General features: G+C 34.5%; 2 protein-coding genes across 4 annotated transcripts; both read left to right on the forward strand.

Moving 5' to 3' along the window:
* The first annotated feature begins 118 nt into the window (after nucleotides 1-118).
* On the forward strand, nucleotides 119-22,376 carry LOC11406512 (disease resistance protein RPM1). 2 transcript variants are annotated; one of them, XM_003612643.4, is made up of 2 exons: nucleotides 119-761; nucleotides 1,303-3,887. In XM_003612643.4, the coding sequence occupies exons 1-2, from the start codon at nucleotides 311-313 to the stop codon at nucleotides 3,684-3,686; spliced, it is 2,835 nt and encodes a 944-aa protein (XP_003612691.1). In that variant the 5' UTR covers nucleotides 119-310; the 3' UTR covers nucleotides 3,687-3,887. The 2 variants fall into 2 exon arrangements, with proteins under 2 accessions (XP_003612691.1, XP_003612695.1); XM_003612647.4 differs by lacking the exons at nucleotides 119-761; nucleotides 1,303-3,887 and adding exons at nucleotides 18,605-19,243; nucleotides 19,794-22,376.
* On the forward strand, nucleotides 6,024-10,044 carry LOC11406513 (disease resistance protein RPM1). 2 transcript variants are annotated; one of them, XM_024783991.2, is made up of 2 exons: nucleotides 6,024-6,942; nucleotides 7,471-10,044. In XM_024783991.2, the coding sequence occupies exons 1-2, from the start codon at nucleotides 6,513-6,515 to the stop codon at nucleotides 9,882-9,884; spliced, it is 2,844 nt and encodes a 947-aa protein (XP_024639759.1). In that variant the 5' UTR covers nucleotides 6,024-6,512; the 3' UTR covers nucleotides 9,885-10,044. The 2 variants fall into 2 exon arrangements, with proteins under 2 accessions (XP_024639759.1, XP_003612692.1); XM_003612644.4 differs by having other exon boundaries at nucleotides 7,474-10,044.
* Nucleotides 22,377-22,869: the final 493 nt, after the last annotated feature.

Genomic DNA, 22,869 nt, shown 5'->3' on the forward strand with positions numbered 1-22,869 from the left:
AAAAAACGAAGACTAGCAAAAGCTATATTATATATAATGATGGTTGACAATTTCCTTGGAAGACATGCAATAGTTTATATAAGCACACCAGCAGATCAAGAAAAAGAATCCATAAATCTCATCACTCATTTGCAATTGCAACTAGTCCTAAAAAAAAGTCATAGAAAAAAGAGAGAGAGAGAGAGAGAGAGAAATACTTAGAAATCTCATCATCAAGTTCTTGAAACTTTTCTCATCTAGAGAGCAAAAAAATAAAGCAATATTTGAAAATAAAGGCAAAAGGGTCTAAAAAAGTGAGAAGAAAATAAGAATGGCAGAGAGTTCAGTATCATTTTTGTTGGAGAAGCTAACTTGGTTACTTCAAGAAGAGGTAAATCTACAAAGAGGCGTCCGTGAAGATGTTCAATACATCAACGACGAACTCGAACGCCACAAGGCCATCTTGATGGCAGCTGATTCAATGGAAGACAAAGACCCTGAACTCAAAGTATGGGTTAAAAGGGTTAGAGTTATTGCTCAAGACATGGAAGATGCTATAGATGAATACTATCTTCGCCTTGTCGATCATCAACAAGGAAAAATCAGATCTTATTTTCACAAGATTCTTTTCGGCATTAAGACCATGAAAGCTAGACACAAAATAGCTTCAAATATACAAGGAATCAAATCAAAAGTTGAAGTTATCTTGCGTAGGCGTCCAATCATACCTGATGTAGCTTCAAGCTCAAGTCAAAGGTTTTCATCAAGGCTTGATAGTCAAGGTGATGTTGAAATTAATTTTGATAGTAACTAATTGCATACTAGACATCTTTAATACACAAATTAGAACTATATTCATACTTTAGTACAGAAGTCAAATAAGTATACGAACATGTATATAAACAACCTTAGGATCTACGGCATGTTGATTTATCAGAGATATTAAGAATACCTAATTTAATTGATAATATTCTCTCGGCAGCAATCCTAAAATACTGAGAATTGCTGGTAATGAACACCTATGCTTTGTGCTTCTCCCTCAACTGGTGTTCCCTATGCCTTATAAGCTTTTCTGGTGGGGATAAGAGGCAACGTGCATTATATCCGGTATATTGGCCTATAATAAAGTGATGGCCAGTTGGGATATTGTTATTCTGTACATTAGTTAATATTCACTCATACTTTAGTCCATATAAAAAAATTATTTTAATTTAGTATCAAATTAGAAATATAATTAACTTTATTACATAGTTTGATAATTAATCAATTAAAACTTTCTGATTGATAAATAGCTAATATATTTTTAAATATATACTCCAACAGGTGATGCCCTTTTGCTAGAGGAAGCTGATTTAGTTGGAATTGATCAACCAAAGAAGCAGCTGACTGATTTGCTTTTCAAAGATGAATCAAAGAGAGAAGTGATTTCGATCTATGGTATGGGAGGTTTAGGGAAGACAACATTGGCAAAACAAGTTTATGATGATCCAAAAGTCAAGAAACGTTTCAGGATTCATGCTTGGGTTAATCTCTCCCAATCTATCAAAATGGAAGAGATACTGAAAGACCTTGTACAAAAACTCCATAATGTTTTTGGAAAACCTGCTCCAGGATCAATTGGAACGATGAATAATGACGATCTGAAAGAGTTGATAAAGAATTTGCTTCAGAGAAGCAGGTATCTAATTGTTCTTGATGATGTATGGAATGTGAAAGTATGGGACGATGTGAAGCATTCCTTGCCTAATAACAACCGTGGAAGTAGAGTGATGCTTACCACACGCAAGAAAGATATAGTTCGTGCTGAATTAGGTAAGGACTTTCACCTTGCATTCTTACCTGAGCAAGAAGCTTGGTCTCTTTTTTGTAGGAAGACATTTCAAGGTAATTCATGTCCTCCTCATCTTGAAGAAGTTTGTAGGAATATCTTGAAATTGTGTGGAGGGTTGCCACTAGCAATTGTAGCAATAAGTGGTGCTTTGGCTACAAGAGGAAGAACAAACATAGAAGAGTGGCAGATAGTTTGCAGAAGTTTTGGTTCTGAAATTGAAGGCAATGACAAACTCGAAGATATGAAAAAAGTACTTTCCTTAAGTTTCAATGAATTGCCTTACCATCTTAAATCATGTTTGTTGTATTTAAGCATCTTTCCGGAGTTTCACGCTATCGAGCATATGAGATTGATTCGATTGTTGATAGCTGAAGGATTTGTAAATAGTGAAAATGGCAAGACACTAGAGGAAGTTGCAGATCGTTACCTTAAGGAGCTTTTGAACAGAAGTTTGCTCCAAGTGGTAGAAAAAACCAGTGATGGAAGGATAAAGACTTGTCGAATGCATGACCTTCTAAGAGAAATTGTTAATTTCAAGTCAAGGGATCAGAACTTTGCAACAGTAGCCAAAGAACAAGATATGGTATGGCCGGAACGAGTTCGTCGTTTATCAGTCATAAATTCGTCACATAATGTACATAAACAGAACAAGACCATATTCAAACTTAGGTCTCTGCTAATGTTTGCAATATCAGATTCAGTCAATCATTTTTCTATCCATGAATTATGCTCCTCCACTGGTGTTAAGTTGCTCAATGTACTAGACTTGCAGGATGCACCTTTGGAGGATTTTCCTGTTGAAATTGTAAACCTTTACCTTCTGAAGCATCTAAGTTTGAAAAATACAAAGGTGAAAAGCATTCCAGGTTCAATTAAGAAGCTGAAATACTTGGAAACATTGGATCTTAAGCACACTTATGTCACGGAATTGCCTGTTGAAGTTGCGGAGCTGAAACGGTTACGCCATCTCCTGGTGTATCGCTATGAAATTGAATCCTATGCTCATTTCCACTCAAGGCATGGCTTCAAGGTGGCTGCACCTATAGGAAACATGCTATCATTGCAAAAGCTTTGTTTCATAGAGGTAGATCAAGGAAGCAGAGCCTTGATGGTAGAGTTAGGAAAACTCACTCAACTTAGGAGGCTAGGCATAAGAAAAATGAGGAAAGAAGACGGTGCTGCTTTGTGTTCATCTATTGAGAAGATGATCAATCTTAGATCACTTAACATAACTGCAATAGAAGATGACGAGATAATCGATATTCACAACATTTCGAAGCCTCCTCAGTATCTTCAGCAGCTATACTTGAGCGGTCGTTTAGAGAAGTTTCCTCAATGGATAAATTCTCTCAAGAATTTGGTCAAAGTTTTCTTAAAATGGAGCAGGTTAAAGGAGGATCCTCTTGTGTATCTTCAAGATTTGCCAAATCTTCGACATCTTGAGTTTCTTCAAGTTTATGTTGGTGATACATTGAATTTCAATGCAAAAGGGTTTCCAAGTCTAAAGGTGTTAGGGCTTGATGATTTAGAAGGACTCAAACATATGATAATTGAAGAAGGAGCAATGCAAAGTCTTAAGAAGTTGGTTATGCAACGATGTGGTTCATTCAAGAATGTACCATTAGGCATTGAACACTTAACTAAGCTAAAAACAATCGAGTTCTTCGATATGCCTGATGAATTGATTATGGCACTCCGTCCAAATGTAGGGGCAGATTATTGGAGAGTACAAAATGTTCCAACAGTTTATTCTACTTATTGGAGGGATGGTGGTTGGGATGTTTATTCATTAGAGACTTTTGGGGAGAGAGAGAGCGATTCCAATCATAGTAGCGCAAAGAGGACTCGTGAGCTTCCTACTCTTTGGAAGGTTTAACTTTGGTGTTTGATTTATTTATTCTTTTAAATATTGCAATCATGTTGTATGCTTAACAGATGGATATTTTTTAGTTTTCCATTATGTAGTATGCACAAGTGACATCAAATTTATGTTAAGTTTCAACCAAATAAATCATGGAGCATAATCTGTTTTTGTGAACTCTTTGAGATTTCAGAATAAAAATGTATGTTCAATTTATGGTTCTTTTGTAGCTGTCGGTTTCCATGACTAGTACTTCATAATTTCTTGGCTGGTTGTGTTTTTTCTTTATCATATAATATAGTTCTTATAGGTACAAGAAATCATCAACAAAAATAATGGAACAGTAAAAACAGTGGCTTGGGATTCACATTGACAACAAAAGTTTATAAAATTAAGACTACATGAGAAATAAAATACTATGATCTTGTGCAGAAAGGATATTGTTGGCAGAAGAGGAAGAGATTAAACTTTAAAGGGAATGGTTGGGGAGGGGGAGGGGGAGGGTTCAAGTAAACGTATGCGAAGGTGATCTAGGCCGTGACATAATGGTATTTGTGATTGTCAAAACCGCAACACGTATGCTATTGAGGCGCATCGACCATTTATTACCACAATTTTCTGCAACATTAGAGATGCAATCACAACTGTCGCTGCAAATACTATTTAAATTCCTAGGAAGAAAGACATTTTGATTAAAAAAAAAAGTTTCATCAAAGGAAAATTGTAAGGGGAGGTAGCAACTCCCTTGATATTAGCTTCATGTGATGGGCTTGTAATCTTTCTTATTTCGAACTCAGCAAGCTTATTGGGCTTCATCAGCTCCGACTCCGAGATAGTTTCTGAAAGCTGCTCAGTAGGCCCCTCAAAATGCTCAAAGATCCCTCGAATTTTCAAAAAAGCCCCTCTCGAGTCCTATCTCCCGATCACTTTAGTTTGGTAGTTAAAACCCAATCTACCCTCAATTTCATTTAACCTAGGTTCGGGAGTTAGGATCTGAACCTGGTTCGGATCCTAATTCCTGAACCATTCACCACACCGATTCTATTATTTTCATTGCAATGTCAATAACAATTACACATGCAATTACCAATTTTAGGATATCTAGAGCATGCATTGGTAGAACCTAAACACATATGCAAGCATCATTTTCATCCCCCTCTTTATCAAGTATCAACCCAATCTAAAATTTACAGTTTATCATTACCCAATCATACGAAGTGATCATGCAAGGAAGTTGAGATTCAAAGATAAGACACATAAAAGAAATGCCTCAAACCAGATCCCATAGTTTGGATATGCAATATACCTTACCAAACAATGTTATGGCAAAAACTTTGTAAAGAAATTATGGGTTCAATAAGTGACTCCTGTTGTTCAATAATTAGTGGCTAATACTTTTTTGAAGTCAATGACCAATTTGAGTTTTTGTTAATAAAAAAACCCACGAAAAGAACTAATTCAATCTAATATACTTTTTTTAGAGGATTATATCTCAACATAGCTTGTTAATATGGATAATGTTTGAAAACAGCGTTTCATTATTTCTAATAGATGCCATTTCTTCCCACTCAAGTCATACATTTTTTCTCTTATGTAAATTACATCGAAGGTCGGTCCATAACTGCCTTTGAACATCATCCATAGTTTGTCCATTTATAATATTAATAATAATAAGTCCCCTTACAGTAGGGGTTCCTTCAAAGTTTATCATTCTTCACTAAATTTGACTATTACATTGAACATGGTATAGTTATGACCAATGAACAATATTCTTATTAATGTCAAATATATAACTCATTATGTCCTCACAATGGCACCATGCGAGTGTATCTATAACATGCTCAATATTATAATATGCATGTATAATTTTGCTAGTTCAACACATTCAATTTCTATGTGTACATATTTCTATTTCTAAACGTGTAATATATTATGAGCCAATTTTTCAACAAGCCTGCAAAGATTCTGGCTTCTTACAATTAAGCATATACCTTGGCATACGCAAGCAAATGGTACCATTTCCTTTCCCAATTTTATTTTTTTTAATACCGCTAGCACACTTTTTTATTCACTAAAATGTATTAATAGTCAAATAGTTTAAAGACTAGAATTTCACCCTTAAAGTGAATGAGTGGAGAATCCTGAATTCGAACATCAACCATGTCCCTTGCATATTGCAATGTTCCTACCAATAAAGGTATGCTCATGGGGACGGTCCGTCCAATATATCTTATCTCCATCTACCAAAAAAACATAATGCATTAATCAAGGAACATAAAGTTGACAAACTTCACGCGCTTTTTTTCATTCTATAAACAATTACTGTTTTTAGCTTCATAAAGACATAAACAATAGTAGTAGTAGTTTAAGATTCCTTTTCTTTTAAACTTTAAGATTACTTTTAGTCTATCTAACATCGACACTTTAGATTGAAGGCGTGTTGACTCTCTAACATGTCACTTTTTTTGTCAAATTAATATTGGTATTTACGTGTTTGTGTCAGTGTTATTGTTTCATAGCTTTTGGTTGAACACACAAACTCTTGCAGCATATTATGTTTCATTTCTTTATAGAAAATTAGTTATCTACTTGTGTGATGACCTCATATCAATTTCAGGTAATGAGAAAATCTGGTTAGCATATCAAAGTTTGTCTCTATTAGTCTGCTACGGACTTGCAGAATAATAGAACCTAAGTTCAAAAAATCTTGAAAATTATTGGTCCGAAACTACCACCTCAACAACTCTTCCTCTAACTTCTATATTTAGCTTGGTTATTGGGCTTAGGCTTAAAACCAAGTGTTCAGTCGTCACTGAGGGTATTTTGACTGATCTAGAGATCATGGCAGAGGCTGTGAATTTTCTTCTGCAAAGGCTTGTACCTGTATTCGAGAATGAGGTGAATTTGCTCACAGGGGTTGAAGCAGAAGTGGTGTATCTGAAAGAAAAATTGGAGCTCATAAAAGCTTTCTTAAAGGTTGCTGATGCGTTAGAAGAAAGTGACGAGGAACTCAAAGTTTGGGTTAAGCAAGTCAGAGATGTTGCTCATGAGACTGAAGATATTCTTGATGAATTGGAACTTCTTGTCCAGGCGCGTAATCATACAAACAGATTCTTTGTTTTTTTACGCATCAGGAATATGAAAGCTCGTTATCGGATTGCTCATGAGTTGAAAAACATCAACTCTCGCATGACAACTATTTTTTCAATCCACAAGAGATTCCTCAGAAAACTAGACTTTGCTTCAGATGCTTCAAATTCCATTTATACAGGTACTACTAACTGCAAATACTCTTTCCAGATAAAGTAATATAAAGTAATACTTTTTAACAGTCTTCAAACTCTTTCTCAATTATGCTATTATTTGTAAGTACTTTTATTAGCACTCTCTGAGCTTTGAGGCTTGCCCTGGCCTCGGTGAGTCCCAGGATCCAAATCACCTAAATCTAAGTTACAAAAAAAAATCGGAAAATTTTAATTACACTATATTTCTTGTTACTATTAGAAGAAAAAATATTTAAAAGATGGAAGAAAAAATGTGTGATCGGTGTTCTCTACACACTTATCACACCGTTTCTTGTTACTTGTGTTGTGTGTGTAGTGTCTGACACCAACTGACTGACACTGTGATAATATTCAATCACTTCTATTTTATTAAATCATTATTGGTCATACGTGGCGGTGTTGTGTTCGGTGTATATGTATTAGCAGTGTTTCTTACTGAACAAGGGAAATGTATTTGTTTCTTTATAACAAAACTCTCACTTGTCAGACTAATACAAACCAAACATGATTTCTAGCAGGTAAAATATGGCATGATCAACGAGGAGATGCTCTTCTTTTAGACAACACTGATCTAGTGGGCATAGACAGACATAAAAATCAGTTGATTAGGTGGTTGATTAAAGGTTCTCGTGGACGCAAAGTAATTTCGGTTACCGGAATGGGAGGGATGGGAAAAACTACTTTAGTGAAAAAAGTATATGATGATCCAAAGGTGATAAAACACTTTGATGCCTGCGCTTGGGTTACTGTTTCTCAATCTTGTGCAATTGAGGAGCTACTCAGAGACTTGGCCCAAAAGCTTTTTTCCGAAATAAGACGAAAAGTTCCAAAAGGCCTGGAAAGCATGCATAGAGACAAGTTGAAAATGATTATCAAAAAGCTGTTGCAGAGAAGGAAGTACCTGGTTGTATTTGATGATGTGTGGCATAGGCATGAATGGGAAGCTGTCAGATATGCACTTCCAAAAAACAATTATGGCAGCAGGATCATGCTCACCACACGTAAATCTAACTTAGCCAATATTTCCAGCAAAGAATCCAAAGGTAAGGTATATAACCTACAACCCTTGAAAGAAGATGAAGCATGGGATCTATTTTGCAAAAAGACTTTCCAAGGTCACCGATGCCCTTCATATTTAATTAACATATGTAGTTATATCTTAAGAAAATGTGAGGGCCTTCCTCTTGCGATTGTAGCAATGAGTGGTGTCCTTGCTACAAAAGACAAACATAGGATAGATGAGTGGGATAGGATTTGCCGTAGTCTTGGAGCTGAAATTCAAATCAACGGAAAACTTGATAATCTGAAAACAGTACTTAGCCTCAGTTTTAATGATTTGCCTCACTACTTAAAGTATTGTTTCTTGTACTTAAGCATGTTTCCTGAGGACTATCTGATTCAACGCATGAGGTTGATTCGGTTATGGATAGCAGAAGGATTTATCAAAGCCGGAGAAGGAAAAACAATGGAAGATATTGCAGAGGATTACCTGAAGAAGCTTATAAACAGAAACTTGTTACAAGTAGCAGAGCGAACATCTGATGGAAGAGTCAAAACTTTGAGGATCCATGATCTTTTGAGGGAGATTATTATTTTGAAGTCAAAGGACCAAAACTTTGCAACAATTGTCAAAGAACAGACTGTGATACGGGCTGAAAAGATTCGACGACTTTCACTTCAAGGTACACTACCAATTCCAAATGGACAGCAACATATATCTGTCTCTCAACTCCGTTCTCTCTTAATGTTTGGAGTGGATGAAAATTTATCCCTCGGCAAACTGTTTCCAGGTGGATTCAAACTCCTCAATGTTTTAGATTATCAAGATTCACCTTTGAAGAAGTTTCCGAAAGCAGTTGTTGACCTATATCATTTAACATATCTGAGCTTGAGAAACACACAGGTGAAAACGATTCCAAATTGTATACTAGGAAAGTTGCAAAATCTAGAAACACTGGATCTCAAGAATACTTGTGTTACAGAATTGCCTACAGATATAGTGAAGGTTAAGAAGCTACGCCATCTTCTTGTATACCAGTCTAAAGTCGAAGGTTACGCACAATTTCACTCCAAATATGGTTTTAAAGCCCCCCTTGAAATAGGAAATTTACAGTCACTACAAAAGCTTTGTTTTGTAGAGGCAAACAAAGGATGCAGAATGATAATAAGACATTTAAAGGAGCTGAGCCAACTAAGAAGGTTAGGCATCATGAGACTCAGAGAGGAAGATGGGAAGGATTTCTGTTTCTGCATTGAAAAATTAGTCAGTCTTTCTGCACTCTCTGTTACTTCTGAGGGTGAGAATAAAGTTATTGATTTGACATCTCTTTCTACACCGCCTCCATTTCTTCAACGATTGTATTTGTCAGGGAGGCTAAAAGAGTTACCATGCTGGATACCTTCACTTCATAACCTGGCCAGGTTATTTCTGAAATGGAGCTATTTGAAACATGATCCACTGGTATATCTGCAGGATTTGCCAAACCTTGCACATCTTGAACTACTTCAAGTTTATGATGGTGACACATTGCATTTCAAGTGTGGGAAGTTCAATAAGCTCAAGGTTTTAGGCATCGACAAATTTGAAGAACTCGGTCAGGTGATAGTGGGGAAAGGTGCAATGCCTTGCCTTGAAACACTGAGCATTGGGCGTTGTGAGTCATTGAAGAAGGTGCCATCAGGCATTGAAAATTTGACTAAAATTAAAGTCCTAGAGTTTTTCGATATGCCAGATGAACTCATGATGACAATATGCCAACATGGTCCGGGAAAAGATTACTGGAAAGTATCACATATACCAGAGGTTTATTCTACCTATTGGAGAGATGGTGGCTGGGATGTTTATGCACTAGACAGTCTCAGAGATTGTTCTCCCCGATCTGGCACAGTCAGGAGAAGCCATGAGTGCCGGAATCAGTGGAAGGTGTAGCATTAAATTAGGGAATTATAACAAAAATATATAGAATAAGTTGTGTATATTGTATATTAACAAACTGAGCTGACTTGTTTCATGTATATATGTCAGCACTCAAAATAAAGGTGTAGATTTTATTTCACCTTTGTGTAAATTTGATCATTAATATATATAATTCTTCCAATATATTTCATTTTCAAATCCCATTATTTCCCTATGTGTAAATATCGCATTATCTTCCAATGGACTTGATATAGTTGCATTAATACACACTCGACTTGTTTTTTGGATTATCAAAGAGCCTAGCAGCAAAACTCATATTCTAATCCGCATTCTAACATATCAAATGTACCTGCAGCCTTTTTACCTTCCGAGTTGTACTTACAGGACGGTAGACACTCAACTTTAACCAAGTCTTACAACTAACTCTAACTGAATCACAATCAACTCTACTGACAGTTTATAGTTTAATTCTATATAATTGTTAGGAGAGTTAATAACCCAAATAGATTTTGTTAGTGAGTTAATTAGATAGTTAGTAGGTTAATACTCAAATAAACTTGCTCCATAAATAAAGCACATTGTACTCATTTCAATATCAACTTTAATCATGATCCCTTTTGAATTTAATCAATGATAGATAAACTATTACAAGATGCAAATAAGAGTAATAATATAAATGTAGTTAACAGTGAATGTTAAAAATATATAGAAGTTACCTGAATCGCTAAAAGCTTCTTATTCCATCATGACCTTAATCAAGTTATGAATTCCTGCATAATAGCAAACGCGAAATAAACAAACATTACAGAATTCTCAAACAAGAAATTAAATTCGGAAACTAACTATATTTTTTAATTTTATCGAAATTGAAAAGCTATTATTAGAAAATTGATTGATTGATCCAACCCCCAATGTCGTTCCCATTATCCTATGGAAGCTTTGTTTCCCACCCCCAACCCCAATGTTCATAAATACCTCAATTCTCTTTTTTCTTTTTTTGACAAAATTACTCTTCTTTTCAAGTAGGCTTGCAGATGGAATATGTCTGAAAGTATATTTTTGAACATGTTTTGTTTTATTTTTGGCGTAATTCCGATATCCTCCGCACGCAACTTGCGGAGAGTAATATCTCGAGTCTTACAAGACCCAAATGGATGGCGCGCAGCTTGCGAAGACTAATACATTGAGTCTTACAAATCTCAAAGACAAGATGTGAAAGAGATCAAGTCAAGTTGTTAGGAGATTAACTCACAGCTATAGAGTTAGAAGTCAACTGATTTTTCCTAGCAAGTTAATAAGTTTTTTATTAGAGTTAATTCTATCATTAATAGTTTTATTACAGAGTTATTTTGGCAGATTTAAACTAATTTTTTTGTCAACTGTTTATCTATATATAAACACTAGCCTATGTAATTTCACTCTAAGCAATTGATCAATGAGAATGTTTTTGCCTTTCCAACATGGTATCAGAGCTTGTCGAATTCAAGGGCCGCCTAAATCTATTCACGCACCAAGTCCAAAGAGTGTTGGGCGTGAGGGGGTGTATTGGAAAAAATCCAAGTCCCACATCGGATAGACAAGACTCTTGAGAAGAGTTTATAAAGATGAGGCAATCCTCACCTTATAAGCCGGTTTTGTAAGGATGAGTTGGGCCCCAAATTTCAACAGGGTGAGGATTGCCTCATCTTTATAAACTCTTCTCAAGAGTCTTTATATATTGATAATTGCAACCGGTTCAAAGTAGGGCTGAATTTGCACACACAGCCGGTTGAAAAAGTATATGACTTGTAGTGTGGGTGATTTAGGGGGGTGTATTGGATTGAGATTTTAAAAGACTGTTTTGATAGAAAAAATCTTGAAGATTTTAAAAGACTTTGTTGGATTGTATTGATTTTGTGGGATTTTAAAATACTTTTTTTGAAAGACTTTTTACAATCAAGATTCTTTGCAAGATTTTAATGGATTCATGATATAGATTTTAAAGGATTTTAATGGATTTTAAAGATTTTAAAAGGGTCAATAAATTTAAAGATACAGTACAGACCAAAAAATCTCAAAAACAAAAGTACAGTTATAAATCAACCGAAAAAAAACATTGAATCAATGAGTGTAATATTTCTTCAAAAAAAAGACTATTAGATAATATACTACTAGCAGGTTGATTGATCTTAAAAATTCTGGACATATGATATCAAAATAAATAGACCTAAAAATAAGTTATGTTAGTTTATTGATTATAATAATTTGATTGAAAAATGCATGTTACATGTAGAAAAATGCAAGTAGGAAACACATTATTCTAGATGAGCATGATCATGCTTGAACATATGTTCAAATGAAAGTTGTTGTGGTCTATGTTGATTAGAAGCATAACAAGGAACACTTTGCATTATCTCGCAAACGAGGTTGATCGAGCAGTTGTGTGTGATACGGGTAAATCTAAGTGTGGTTGTTTAATTTTCATCATATACGAATTGTCGTGTGCGTGTACGATTGCATTGAAGATAAAAAACAACCCCCCAACCGTTTGGATGAAATCCACTCACGGGAAGAGGTTGCAGTTCGAATATGATGGTGCTCCTAAGGCTGAAAAGGCAGACATCTCTCTTACCATAGTGGGATTTGCTTCATGTACTTATTCCTTAAAACTGTGTTTATTTCTGCCCAGTTTTTATACATTCAGTTTTGTACTGGTATGTTTCAGATTATATAATCCCAACTACACCTATATGTATTTCAGATTATATAATCTGAAAAGGTCGCATTTAAGGCCCCGTGCAGACGTACCTGAGATGCCTGATTTGGGGTGCTTGAAGGTTTTCAGATTATATAATCTAAAATGTGTCGTCCAGTTTTAGATTGTATAATTCGAAACCTCATAGACACAGAACTAAATGCAGTTTTTTCCCAGTTTTCTACAACATTCCACCTAACAGTTTTTTTACACATTGTAGGCCTGGTTCAACGAGGCTGGTTACAACATGAATGTTCATATCAAAGAACAATTTCAACAGTTTGTTTTGTCGGAAACAACTTCTATACGTCCATTGCCAAAAAAGGTCACCACTAAAGGAGCTCCAAAGAAAGATAAACATATCATTTGGTCGAAAAAGCGACCACCTTCGCTCTAGGAGCATGTTGAATCCCAGGATCCATAGACACAAGCTTCACATACACATTCAACAGGGACAAATAAAAAATATGACTTGGGCGAGCGCTAATAATTCCATTTTTTTAGAGGACAACCTTATGCAAATTTAGAGGACTACCTTATACAAATTTGTCATAGATTGGGTTTTCTAACCGAGTCATATGGTTTTATCCGGTTTAGTCGTGAGGTTCAACCAGTGATCCAGTGGTTGGACCAATGAACTCTTGAACCAATTACCTTGTCGGTTTGATGTTCGGTCCGGTTTTTAAAACATTGCTACTAGCTTTCATTATTTTATGGAAAATATTAAATAGTGTCTCATGAGTATTGGTTAAATAGTACCTCATGTATGAAAAATGACAATTTATATTTCCAAGATAAAAAAATTATTTTTGGATTTTTTAACTAATGCTCTAGAGGCACCGATTAGCAAGATTGTTATTTTTTTTCTCTGAAAAAAGTTTATTGCTCTTTTAAGTAGCTACAGCCTTTCCTTTTCCTTTCCCAATTTATTTTTTGGTAATTTTAATCGGTTAACTGTAATCATGGGAATGATCATTTAACACTCCTTTTTCAAGCAAATTCAAAAAACGTTTATTGGAAACAGAGAGCAGCTTTTATTACCATTGGAAATTAAACAACCATTTTTGTCAATAACCTATCATAATTCTCTCTATCAATGTTTAGGTGCCCCTTTATATTTATCGAGGTAAAGGCATGATAATAATCTTTTTCAAAAGTTTATTTATTGGAAACGTTTTGTTTCCACAAGCAGTGTATATAAAAGGTTATAATTCGATAGCATCTTGTTCATTGTGATGAAATGGCTTCTTGTTCAATCTCTGCAAGGGAAACAGGAAGCGAGAGCGCAACAGTACCAAATTGGCTTGAACTTCCGACAGACATCATAACAAACATTCTTCGGAGGCTTGATACCATTGACATAGTAAAAAATGCATGTATAGTATGTCCTCTATGGTGGAGCATATGCAAGGATCCTCTCATGTGGCGTACCATTCGCATGATAGGTGAACGCAGTTACTTTAATGCAAATTTCCCAGAGATCTGTCATTATGCTGTTGAACGAAGCTGCGGTCATTTAGAAGAGATTTCTGTTGAGTATTTTGCCACAGATGAGCTCCTTGAATTCATAGTTGAGAAGTAATAATAATTGATAAAAGAATCTTTTTTCTTGTATATATTTCAATTGCGTATATTGTTTTATCATCCATGATTTATTTTCTAAATTTTTATGCTGCTTAATGATGGCTTTATGCATTTGCAGTGGCACTAATCTGAGATGCATGCGGCTTGTAGAATGCCAATACATTTCAGATGAAGGATTTTGCAAAGCTGTGAGAAAACTTTTGCAGTTAGAGGAGTTAGAGATTTCATTATGTAGCCTATCGAAGGAGTCTCTTGAAGTCCTTGGCCGATCTTGCCGTCTTTTAAAATCTCTCATATTTTCTAGAGAGTGGAATAGACCAGTTGCCGATGATGGTGATGCTTTAATTATTTCAGAAACAATGTCTAGACTTCGCCGTCTTCATCTTGATGGAAATAGGCTCACTGACATTGGGCTTCTTGCCATTCTGAATGGATGTCCTCTTCTCGAGTCACTTTACATTGGAGGATGTTATCATCTTGAATTGAGTCAAGGATTGGAAGAAAGGTGCCTTGAGCAGATCAAAGATGTACGATTGTCATTTACGATCGACTATTTACAAGTTCTTTTATGATGGTCATGTTTATTATTATTATTATTATTATTACTATTAATTTAGTTTGGAAATGAAGATTAAAAGTTAGGTTATTATTATCGTTGATATTAATTTAGAGCAAATTTGTTTAAGGCAATGGACGGCATAATTTTATAATTTTAACTATTGTCATTTATTTTCTAGACTATATGTGACATACTTTATCAATCTGATGGATATTTTCTGGGTTTAATTGTTATCAATTTTGTTCTTGAGGATTGCATGTTTTCCTATATTGTTGAATGACTCCTACGGTGGATTTGGTATGCAACTTCTTTGTACAAAAGTAGCTGAATATGTTAACCATGATATGTTTCCTGGGAAAAAGCATAATTGATATCATTAATTTAAAAACTATTCTATTGTTTTAGACTTTAGTTCAACCCACATATAATCAAAGTCCACAATCCAAAACATTTTGTGAATATGAACGCAATTCATCAGTCATAGAGAAAGAGCAAACACCGAACAAAATGAAAGAGGGAATGATGGAGAACAAAAGCCACACAATAAAACAAGAGTCAGATTTATTTATTTTCAATATTTGGGGTGTAAAAACGGGGACCCGTTTTTTTCCGGAAGCAAGATGAAACGATAGGAAATAACAAGGGTAAAAATGAATTTTAAATAAATTGATAAGGTTAAATGTGAAATAAGAAATGATAAGTTATAAACTACAAGCTCAAATGCTTTTTTGAAACATCGTCTAAAAAAATAAGTCATAAGTTTATGAATATGATGAAATGATGATTATCAAACAAGACTATTTTAGTTCCACAAGCTAATAAGCTCATTATTTTTTTTGGGTTTACAAAATTGAAACATAAGCCACTCAAGATTATAACAATTTATTCTTCCAAACAAATTCGTCTTTTTGCACGGTAAATAAAATATAAAAATCTCCTGAAGTAAAGGTGGACGAGATCGTAATAATAAAAAGGGTTTGTCTAACATGTGCAATATTGCACATGTTAAAGAAACTAAAAGTAGTAACTTTTCATTGAAAACCAACAATTAATTATTAAAAATTTACATATTTAATATAAATGCACAAGTTTCAAGTCAAAGTTACTACTTTAAACTTCTTATCATGTGCAAATTTGCACATGATAGAAAAACCCTAATAAAAAAAATTAATACTAAGGAAGCTTCGAATCATGAAATGTTGGGAAAAAATTGAGCATCAATTCTTTTTGTTGTTGAAAGCAAAACATGTTAATTTTGTTTTTTGTTATCATAATTGGTGGTGTAATCCGTTAGTTTGTTTGGGTATCGAGTTGGTAATCATTTACAATTTATCGACAATACGTTGTTATTTGGGCGTAAAAGTTGGACGAATATTGTTAGAGCCTTATGTACTATTTTGTATTTGTTTGAGGCAATGTCTGATTTAAAAGTGAACTTTCATAAGAGTTTATTGGTTGGTGTTAGTGTTAATGATATTTGGTTAACTGAGGCGGCTGCGGTGTTGAATGCAAAATTGGGAAGTTACCTTTTGTTTTTTGGGCATGTTGATTGGGGGTAATCCGAGACGCTGGACGAATGTTAGAGCCTTGTGTACTGTTTTGTATTTGTTTATTAAGGCAATGTCTAGTTTAAAAGTGAACTTTCTTAAAAGTTTGTTGGTTGGTGTTAATGTTAACGATTCTTAGTTAACTCAGCGGCTTCGGTGTTGCCTTCATTGTATGAGTTGTTGCCTACTTGTCTGCATGACTTGCTGCGGATGAAGGAATATTTTGGGTATAGATTTTGTTCCATTTTATTTTTTTTTATGGTGGTCGGGGTTCGAACCCCGAACCTTGCATATTTTATGCATTGTCCATACCAACTGAGTTAAGCTCACGAGGACATTCCCTTTTATTTTGTCAGCATCATGTTCATCTTCGTATAGAATCATTGAAATTTAATGAAATGAAGTTTATTTTGTAAAAAATAATAATATCAACAGTGCACTATACTTAGGGATGAATTAATTAGGAAATGAGGAAGTAACTACCTAGAAAATACATATACTTAGGGGTGAATAATTAGGAAATTACGAAGTAACTACCTAGAAAATACATAGAAAAAGAAGAATCGTAGTGAGATTTCTATACCGTTGTACACTTGAACAATTCATCCATGTTCTAACGTTCTATTGATATTACAAGACTACGAGAATGGAGGAGATTAAACTGTGTTGGAGCATTTTTTTTTTTTAAGATGATCAAGTTAAGAGTATGTTTTAGTTCATTTTTGAATTGGTCAAAATTATTTTTAGAGATGTAAAATTGATTTCGACATGTTTAGATATTTTATAATATTATTTGACTTTGTTTTAAGAATCTTGACTTTGTCTTAAGAATTGATTCTAACTAGAATTTGTAGTTTTCGATTTATATAAAAGAATTTGTAGCTTTGAATTAATTTTTTAAATCACTTTTACGTGAATGTTTCCAAACAAATTATTAGTTTATCTTCATCAATAGTTTTTATATAATTAAAATGGAGATAGTAAATATATATTGTGTTCGAATCAAAACATGCTTTTTGACTAACACTTTTGTTGAGTAAAACTTTTATTTTAATAGATTGTTCCTGAGGTTGTTATCTGTATTATATTCAAATGATTTCACTAATCATTTATCAATTTTCTTTGCATCATTGCTTACACTCCACTCCTTAGTCTGTACGTAGCAAATCGATCTTGTAAATCCAATGATAATAATATCTATGCAAGATTATTATTTTTTAAATATGCTAGTCCTCCCCCAAGTAAATAATATATTACAGGTACCTAAAATAAAACAACATGGAAAAAAAAGTGTTATATTTGGAGGGACTTAAAACAAAACAAAAATATATATATTTGTAGGAATGAAAAATATTTAAACCCAAGATTATATTTATATAAAACAAATTAATGATGTAGCACGATGGAGACAGACATATAAATTAAATTTGTCATTCATCGTGAATATTTCGACTAGTTAATTTCATAAATGTTTTTGCTAAATAGTCTTCGTTTTTTTTTTGTTAAAGTCAAATAGGATACAACGACGTCCTTTTCATCGTGGGAAAATATGATAATATAATGGTAGTTGACAATTTCCTTGAAAGGCATGCATATGCACACCAGCAAAGCAAGGAAACGAATCCATAAATCTCATCGCTCTTTTGCAATTGCAACTAATCTTGGACCATCTTCTTTAATTTAAACCACTTCGTCTTGTTGTGTTTGGGGGTTGTGGACGGTCAATATTCATACAAATGCTAACTAGCCCTGTACAAGGGCGGCGCCAGTACTTTAGCAAGGGCACGCCCCTTTCCCTTATCCCAAAACTGCCGTTCACGTGTCTTGGTGTTAAATATTCGGCTAGAATGTCCAGATTCAGAGGAATATATGTGTTCGCCCAAGAAGGCTCAAATGGCTATAAATAACACCTTTAGTTTCAATATCGTACTCGCCACAAGTACAAGTCCTATAAAAAAAAGTCATAGAAAAAATGAGAGAGAAAAACACTCAGAATTCTCATCATCAAGTTCTTGAAACTTTCTCATCTAGAGAGCAAAAAAAAAAACAACATTGAAAATAAAGGCAAAAAGGTCTAGAAAAATGAAAGAAAATAATGAGATATGCTATATGGCATATGACACAAGAATGCTAGATCAACATGCAATTTACCTCATAAAAAGAAAATCAAAGACTGTAAAGGTCAAAACCCAAAACTCTAAAGCAGTACTAGTTACTGGAAGACAAATATGAGACAAGACAAAAAAATTATCATTTTTTGTTTTGTTGAAGTCATATACTATGGTAATATAATGGTAGTTGACAATTTCCTCGAAAGGCATGCAAATAGTTTATATAAGCACACCAGCAAAGCAAGAAAAGGAATATACAAATCTTATCATCAAAAGAGAGAAAATACTCAGAAATCAAATCATCAATTGTTTGCAACTTTTAACATTTCGAGAGCAAAAAAAAATAGATTGAGAATAAAGGCAAAACCTTCTTAAAAAGTGGAAGAAAATAAAAATGGCAGACAGTTCAGTATCATTTTTATTGGACAAGCTAACATGGTTACTTCAAGAGGAAGTAAATCTACAAAGAGGAGTCCGTGAAGATGTTCAATACATCAAAGACGAACTTGAACGCCACAAGTCCATCTTGATGTTAGCTGATTCATTGGAAGACAAAGACCCTGAACTCAAAGTATGGGTTAAAAGAGTAAGAGATATTGCTCAAGACATGGAAGATGCTATAGATGAATACTATCTTCGCCTTGTCGATCATCAACAAGGCAAAATCAAATCTTCTTATCACAAGATTGTTTTTGGAATTAAGACCATGAAAGCTAGACGCAAAATTGCTTCAAATATACAAGGAATCAAATCCAAAGTTGAAGTTATCTCGCACAGACGTCCAATCATACCTTCAAGCTCAAGTCAAAGGCTTTCATCAAGACTTGATAGTCAAGGTAATTTGGAATTAATTTTGTTAATAATTAATTATATACAATACATGCTCAATGCACAAATTAAAACTATAATCATACTTTAGTGTGGAAGTCAAATAAATATATGAACATGCATATCAACAACCTTAGGATCTACGGCGTGTTGATTTATCAAAGATATTTTAAAAATACCTGATTTCATTGATAATAGTCTCTCAACAGTACTCCTAAAATTCAGAGAGTCGCTGATAATGAACACCTACCGGTTAGTGCTTCTCCCTCAACTGGAACTTATATGCTCTTCAGATGGGGATAAGAGGCAAGGAAGGTGCATTATTTCCATTATATTGGATATCATAGCCTATATATTAAGTGATGGCCAATTGTGGTTCTGTTATTCCAAGACATCACATTAGTAATATTCACTCATATTTGAATCCATATAAACTAGTTATTTAATTCATTATTAAATTAGAAATATAATTAGCTTTATTACATAATTTGATAACTAATCAATTAAAACTCCTAATTGTTAAATAGCTATTATAATTTTAAATAAATATTCCAACAGGTGATGCCCTTTTGCTGGAGGAAGCTGATTTAGTTGGAATTGAACATCCAAAGAAGCAGCTCTGTGATTTGCTTTTCAAAGATGAATCAAATAGGGCTGTGATTTCCATTTATGGTATGGGAGGTTTAGGGAAGACAACAATAGCAAAACAAGTCTATGATGATCCAAAAGTCAAGAAGCGTTTTAGGATTCATGCTTGGGTTAATCTCTCTCAATCTTTCAAAATGGAAGAGTTGCTTAAAGACCTTGTTGAACAGATTCATATTCTCATCGGAAAACCAGTTCCAGAAGCAGTTGAAAGGATGAAAAGTGACAAGCTGAAAGAGTTGATTAAGGATTTGCTTCAGAGAAGCAGGTACCTAATTGTGCTTGATGATGTGTGGCATGTGAATGTATGGGATGCTGTAAAGCTTGCTTTGCCTAATAATGACCGTGGAAGTAGAGTGATGCTTACGACGCGCAAGAAAGATATAGCTTTGTATTCTTGTGCTGAATTAGGTAAGGATTTTCACCTTGAATTCTTACCTGAGCAAGAAGCTTGGTCTCTTTTTTGTAGGAAGACATTTCAAGGTAATAATAACTCATGTCCTCCTCATCTTGAAGAAGTTTGTAGGAATATCTTGAAATTGTGTGGAGGGTTACCATTAGCAATTGTGGCAATCAGTGGTGCTTTGGCTACAAAAGGAAGATCAAACATAGAAGAGTGGCAGATAGTTTGCAGAAGTTTTGGTTCTGAGATTGAAGGCAATGACAAATTGGAAGATATGAAGAAAGTACTTTCCTTAAGTTTCAATGAATTGCCTTACCATCTTAAATCATGCTTGTTGTATTTAAGCGTCTTTCCAGAATTTCACGCTATCGAGCATATGAGATTGATTCGATTGTGGGTAGCTGAAGGATTTGTAAATGGTGAAGATGGTAAGACACTAGAGGAAGTTGCAGATCGTTACCTTAAGGAGCTTTTGAACAGAAGTTTGCTCCAAGTGGTAGAAAAAACCAGTGATGGAAGGATGAAGACTTGTCGTATGCATGACCTTCTAAGAGAAATTGTTAATTTCAAGTCAAGGGATCAGAACTTTGCAACAGTAGCCAAAGAACAAGATATGGTATGGCCGGAACGAGTTCGTCGTTTATCGGTCATAAATTCATCACATAATGTACTTAAACAGAATAAGACCATATTCAAACTTAGGTCTCTGCTAATGTTTGCAATATCAGATTCAGTCAATCATTTTTCTATCCATGAATTATGCTCCTCCACTGGTGTTAAGTTGCTCAATGTACTAGACTTGCAGGATGCACCTTTGGAGGATTTTCCTCTTGAAATTATCAACCTTTACCTTCTGAAACATCTAAGTTTGAAGAATACAAAGGTGAAAAACATTCCAAGTTCAATTAAGAAGCTCCAATACTTGGAAACATTGGATCTTAAACACACTTGTGTCATGGAATTACCTTTTGAAATTGCGGAGCTGAAACGGTTACGCCACCTCCTGGTGTATCGCTACAAGATTGAGTCCTATGCTCATTTCCACTCAAAGAATGGCTTCAAGGTGGCTGCACCTATAGGAAACATGCAATCTTTGCAAAAGCTTTGTTTCGTAGATGTAGATCAAGGAAGTGGAGCATTGATGGTAGAGTTAGGAAGACTCACTCAACTTAGAAAGCTAGGCATTAGAAAAATGAGGAAAGAAGATGGTGCTGCTTTGTGTTCATCTATTGAGAAGATGATCAATCTTAGATCACTTTCCATAACTGCAATTGAAGAAGATGAGGTAATCGATATTCATGACATTTCAAACCCTCCTCGCTATCTTCAGCAGTTATACTTGAGCGGACGCTTAGAGAAGTTTCCACAATGGATAAATTCTTGCAAGAACTTAGTTAGAGTTTTCTTAAAGTGGAGCAGGTTAGAGGAGGATCCTCTTGTGTATCTTCAAGGTTTGCCAAATCTTCGACATCTTGAATTTCTTCAAGTATATGTCGGTGAAATGTTGCATTTCAATGCAAAGGGGTTTCCAAGTCTAAAGGTGTTAGGCCTTGATGATTTAGCAGGACTCAAATGTATGATAATTGAAGAAGGAGCAATGAAAGGTCTTAAGAAGTTGGTCATGCAACGATGTGGTTCATTCAAGAATGTACCATTAGGCATTGAACACTTAACTAAGCTAAAAACAATCGAGTTCTTCGATATGCCTGATGAATTGATTATGGCACTCCGTCCAAATGTAGGGGCAGATTATTGGAGAGTACAAAATGTTCCAACAGTTTATTCTACTTATTGGAGGGATGATGGTTGGGATGTTTATTCATTAGAGACTTTTGGAGAGAGAGAGAGTGCAAAGAGGACTCGTGAGCTTCCTACTCTTTGGAAGGTTTAACTTTGATGTTTAATTTATTCATTCTTTTAACATATTGCAGTCATGTTGTATACTTAACAGATGGAAATATTTTAGTTCTCCATTAAGTAGTATGCATAAGTGACATCAAATTTATGTTAAGTTTCAACCAAATAAATCAGGGAGCATAATCTGTTTTTGTGAACTCTTTGAGATTTCAGAATAAAAATGTGTGTTCAATTTATGGTTTTTTGTAGTTGTCAATTTCCATGGCTATTACTTCACAATTGTTTGGCTGGTACTGGTTTTGTTTTATCATATTTAGTATTATAGTTCTTATAGTACAACAAATCATTAACACAAATAATGAAACAACAAAATTGCTAGCTTATAGTTCTTATGAAACAACAAATCATTAAAATACTTGATCTTAGGCAGAAAGGAACAAACATGCATTGAGGGTGAGAATACTGTTGAGAGAAGGAGAGATTTATAGAGATGGTGGGAATGAGGTGAGGCACAGGTCTGCGACAACGATATAGACTGCCACATCGACCATAAAGCAACCGCTATTTAGGCCACATCGACCATATTTGACTGTCATTCTCTGCAATACGAGATATGACCGCAAGTGTTACCACGACTACTATTTAAAACCCTAGGGTGTTGTTGGTTTTAGGAGTGTAAGGTAAAGAAAAATAGCATAATGAACTAACTTGTTATTTCAAAAGGAAAGA

The sequence above is a fragment of the Medicago truncatula genome, chromosome 5, assembly GCF_003473485.1.
Source record: "Medicago truncatula cultivar Jemalong A17 chromosome 5, MtrunA17r5.0-ANR, whole genome shotgun sequence".
Classification (NCBI taxonomy): Eukaryota; Viridiplantae; Streptophyta; class Magnoliopsida; order Fabales; family Fabaceae; genus Medicago; species Medicago truncatula.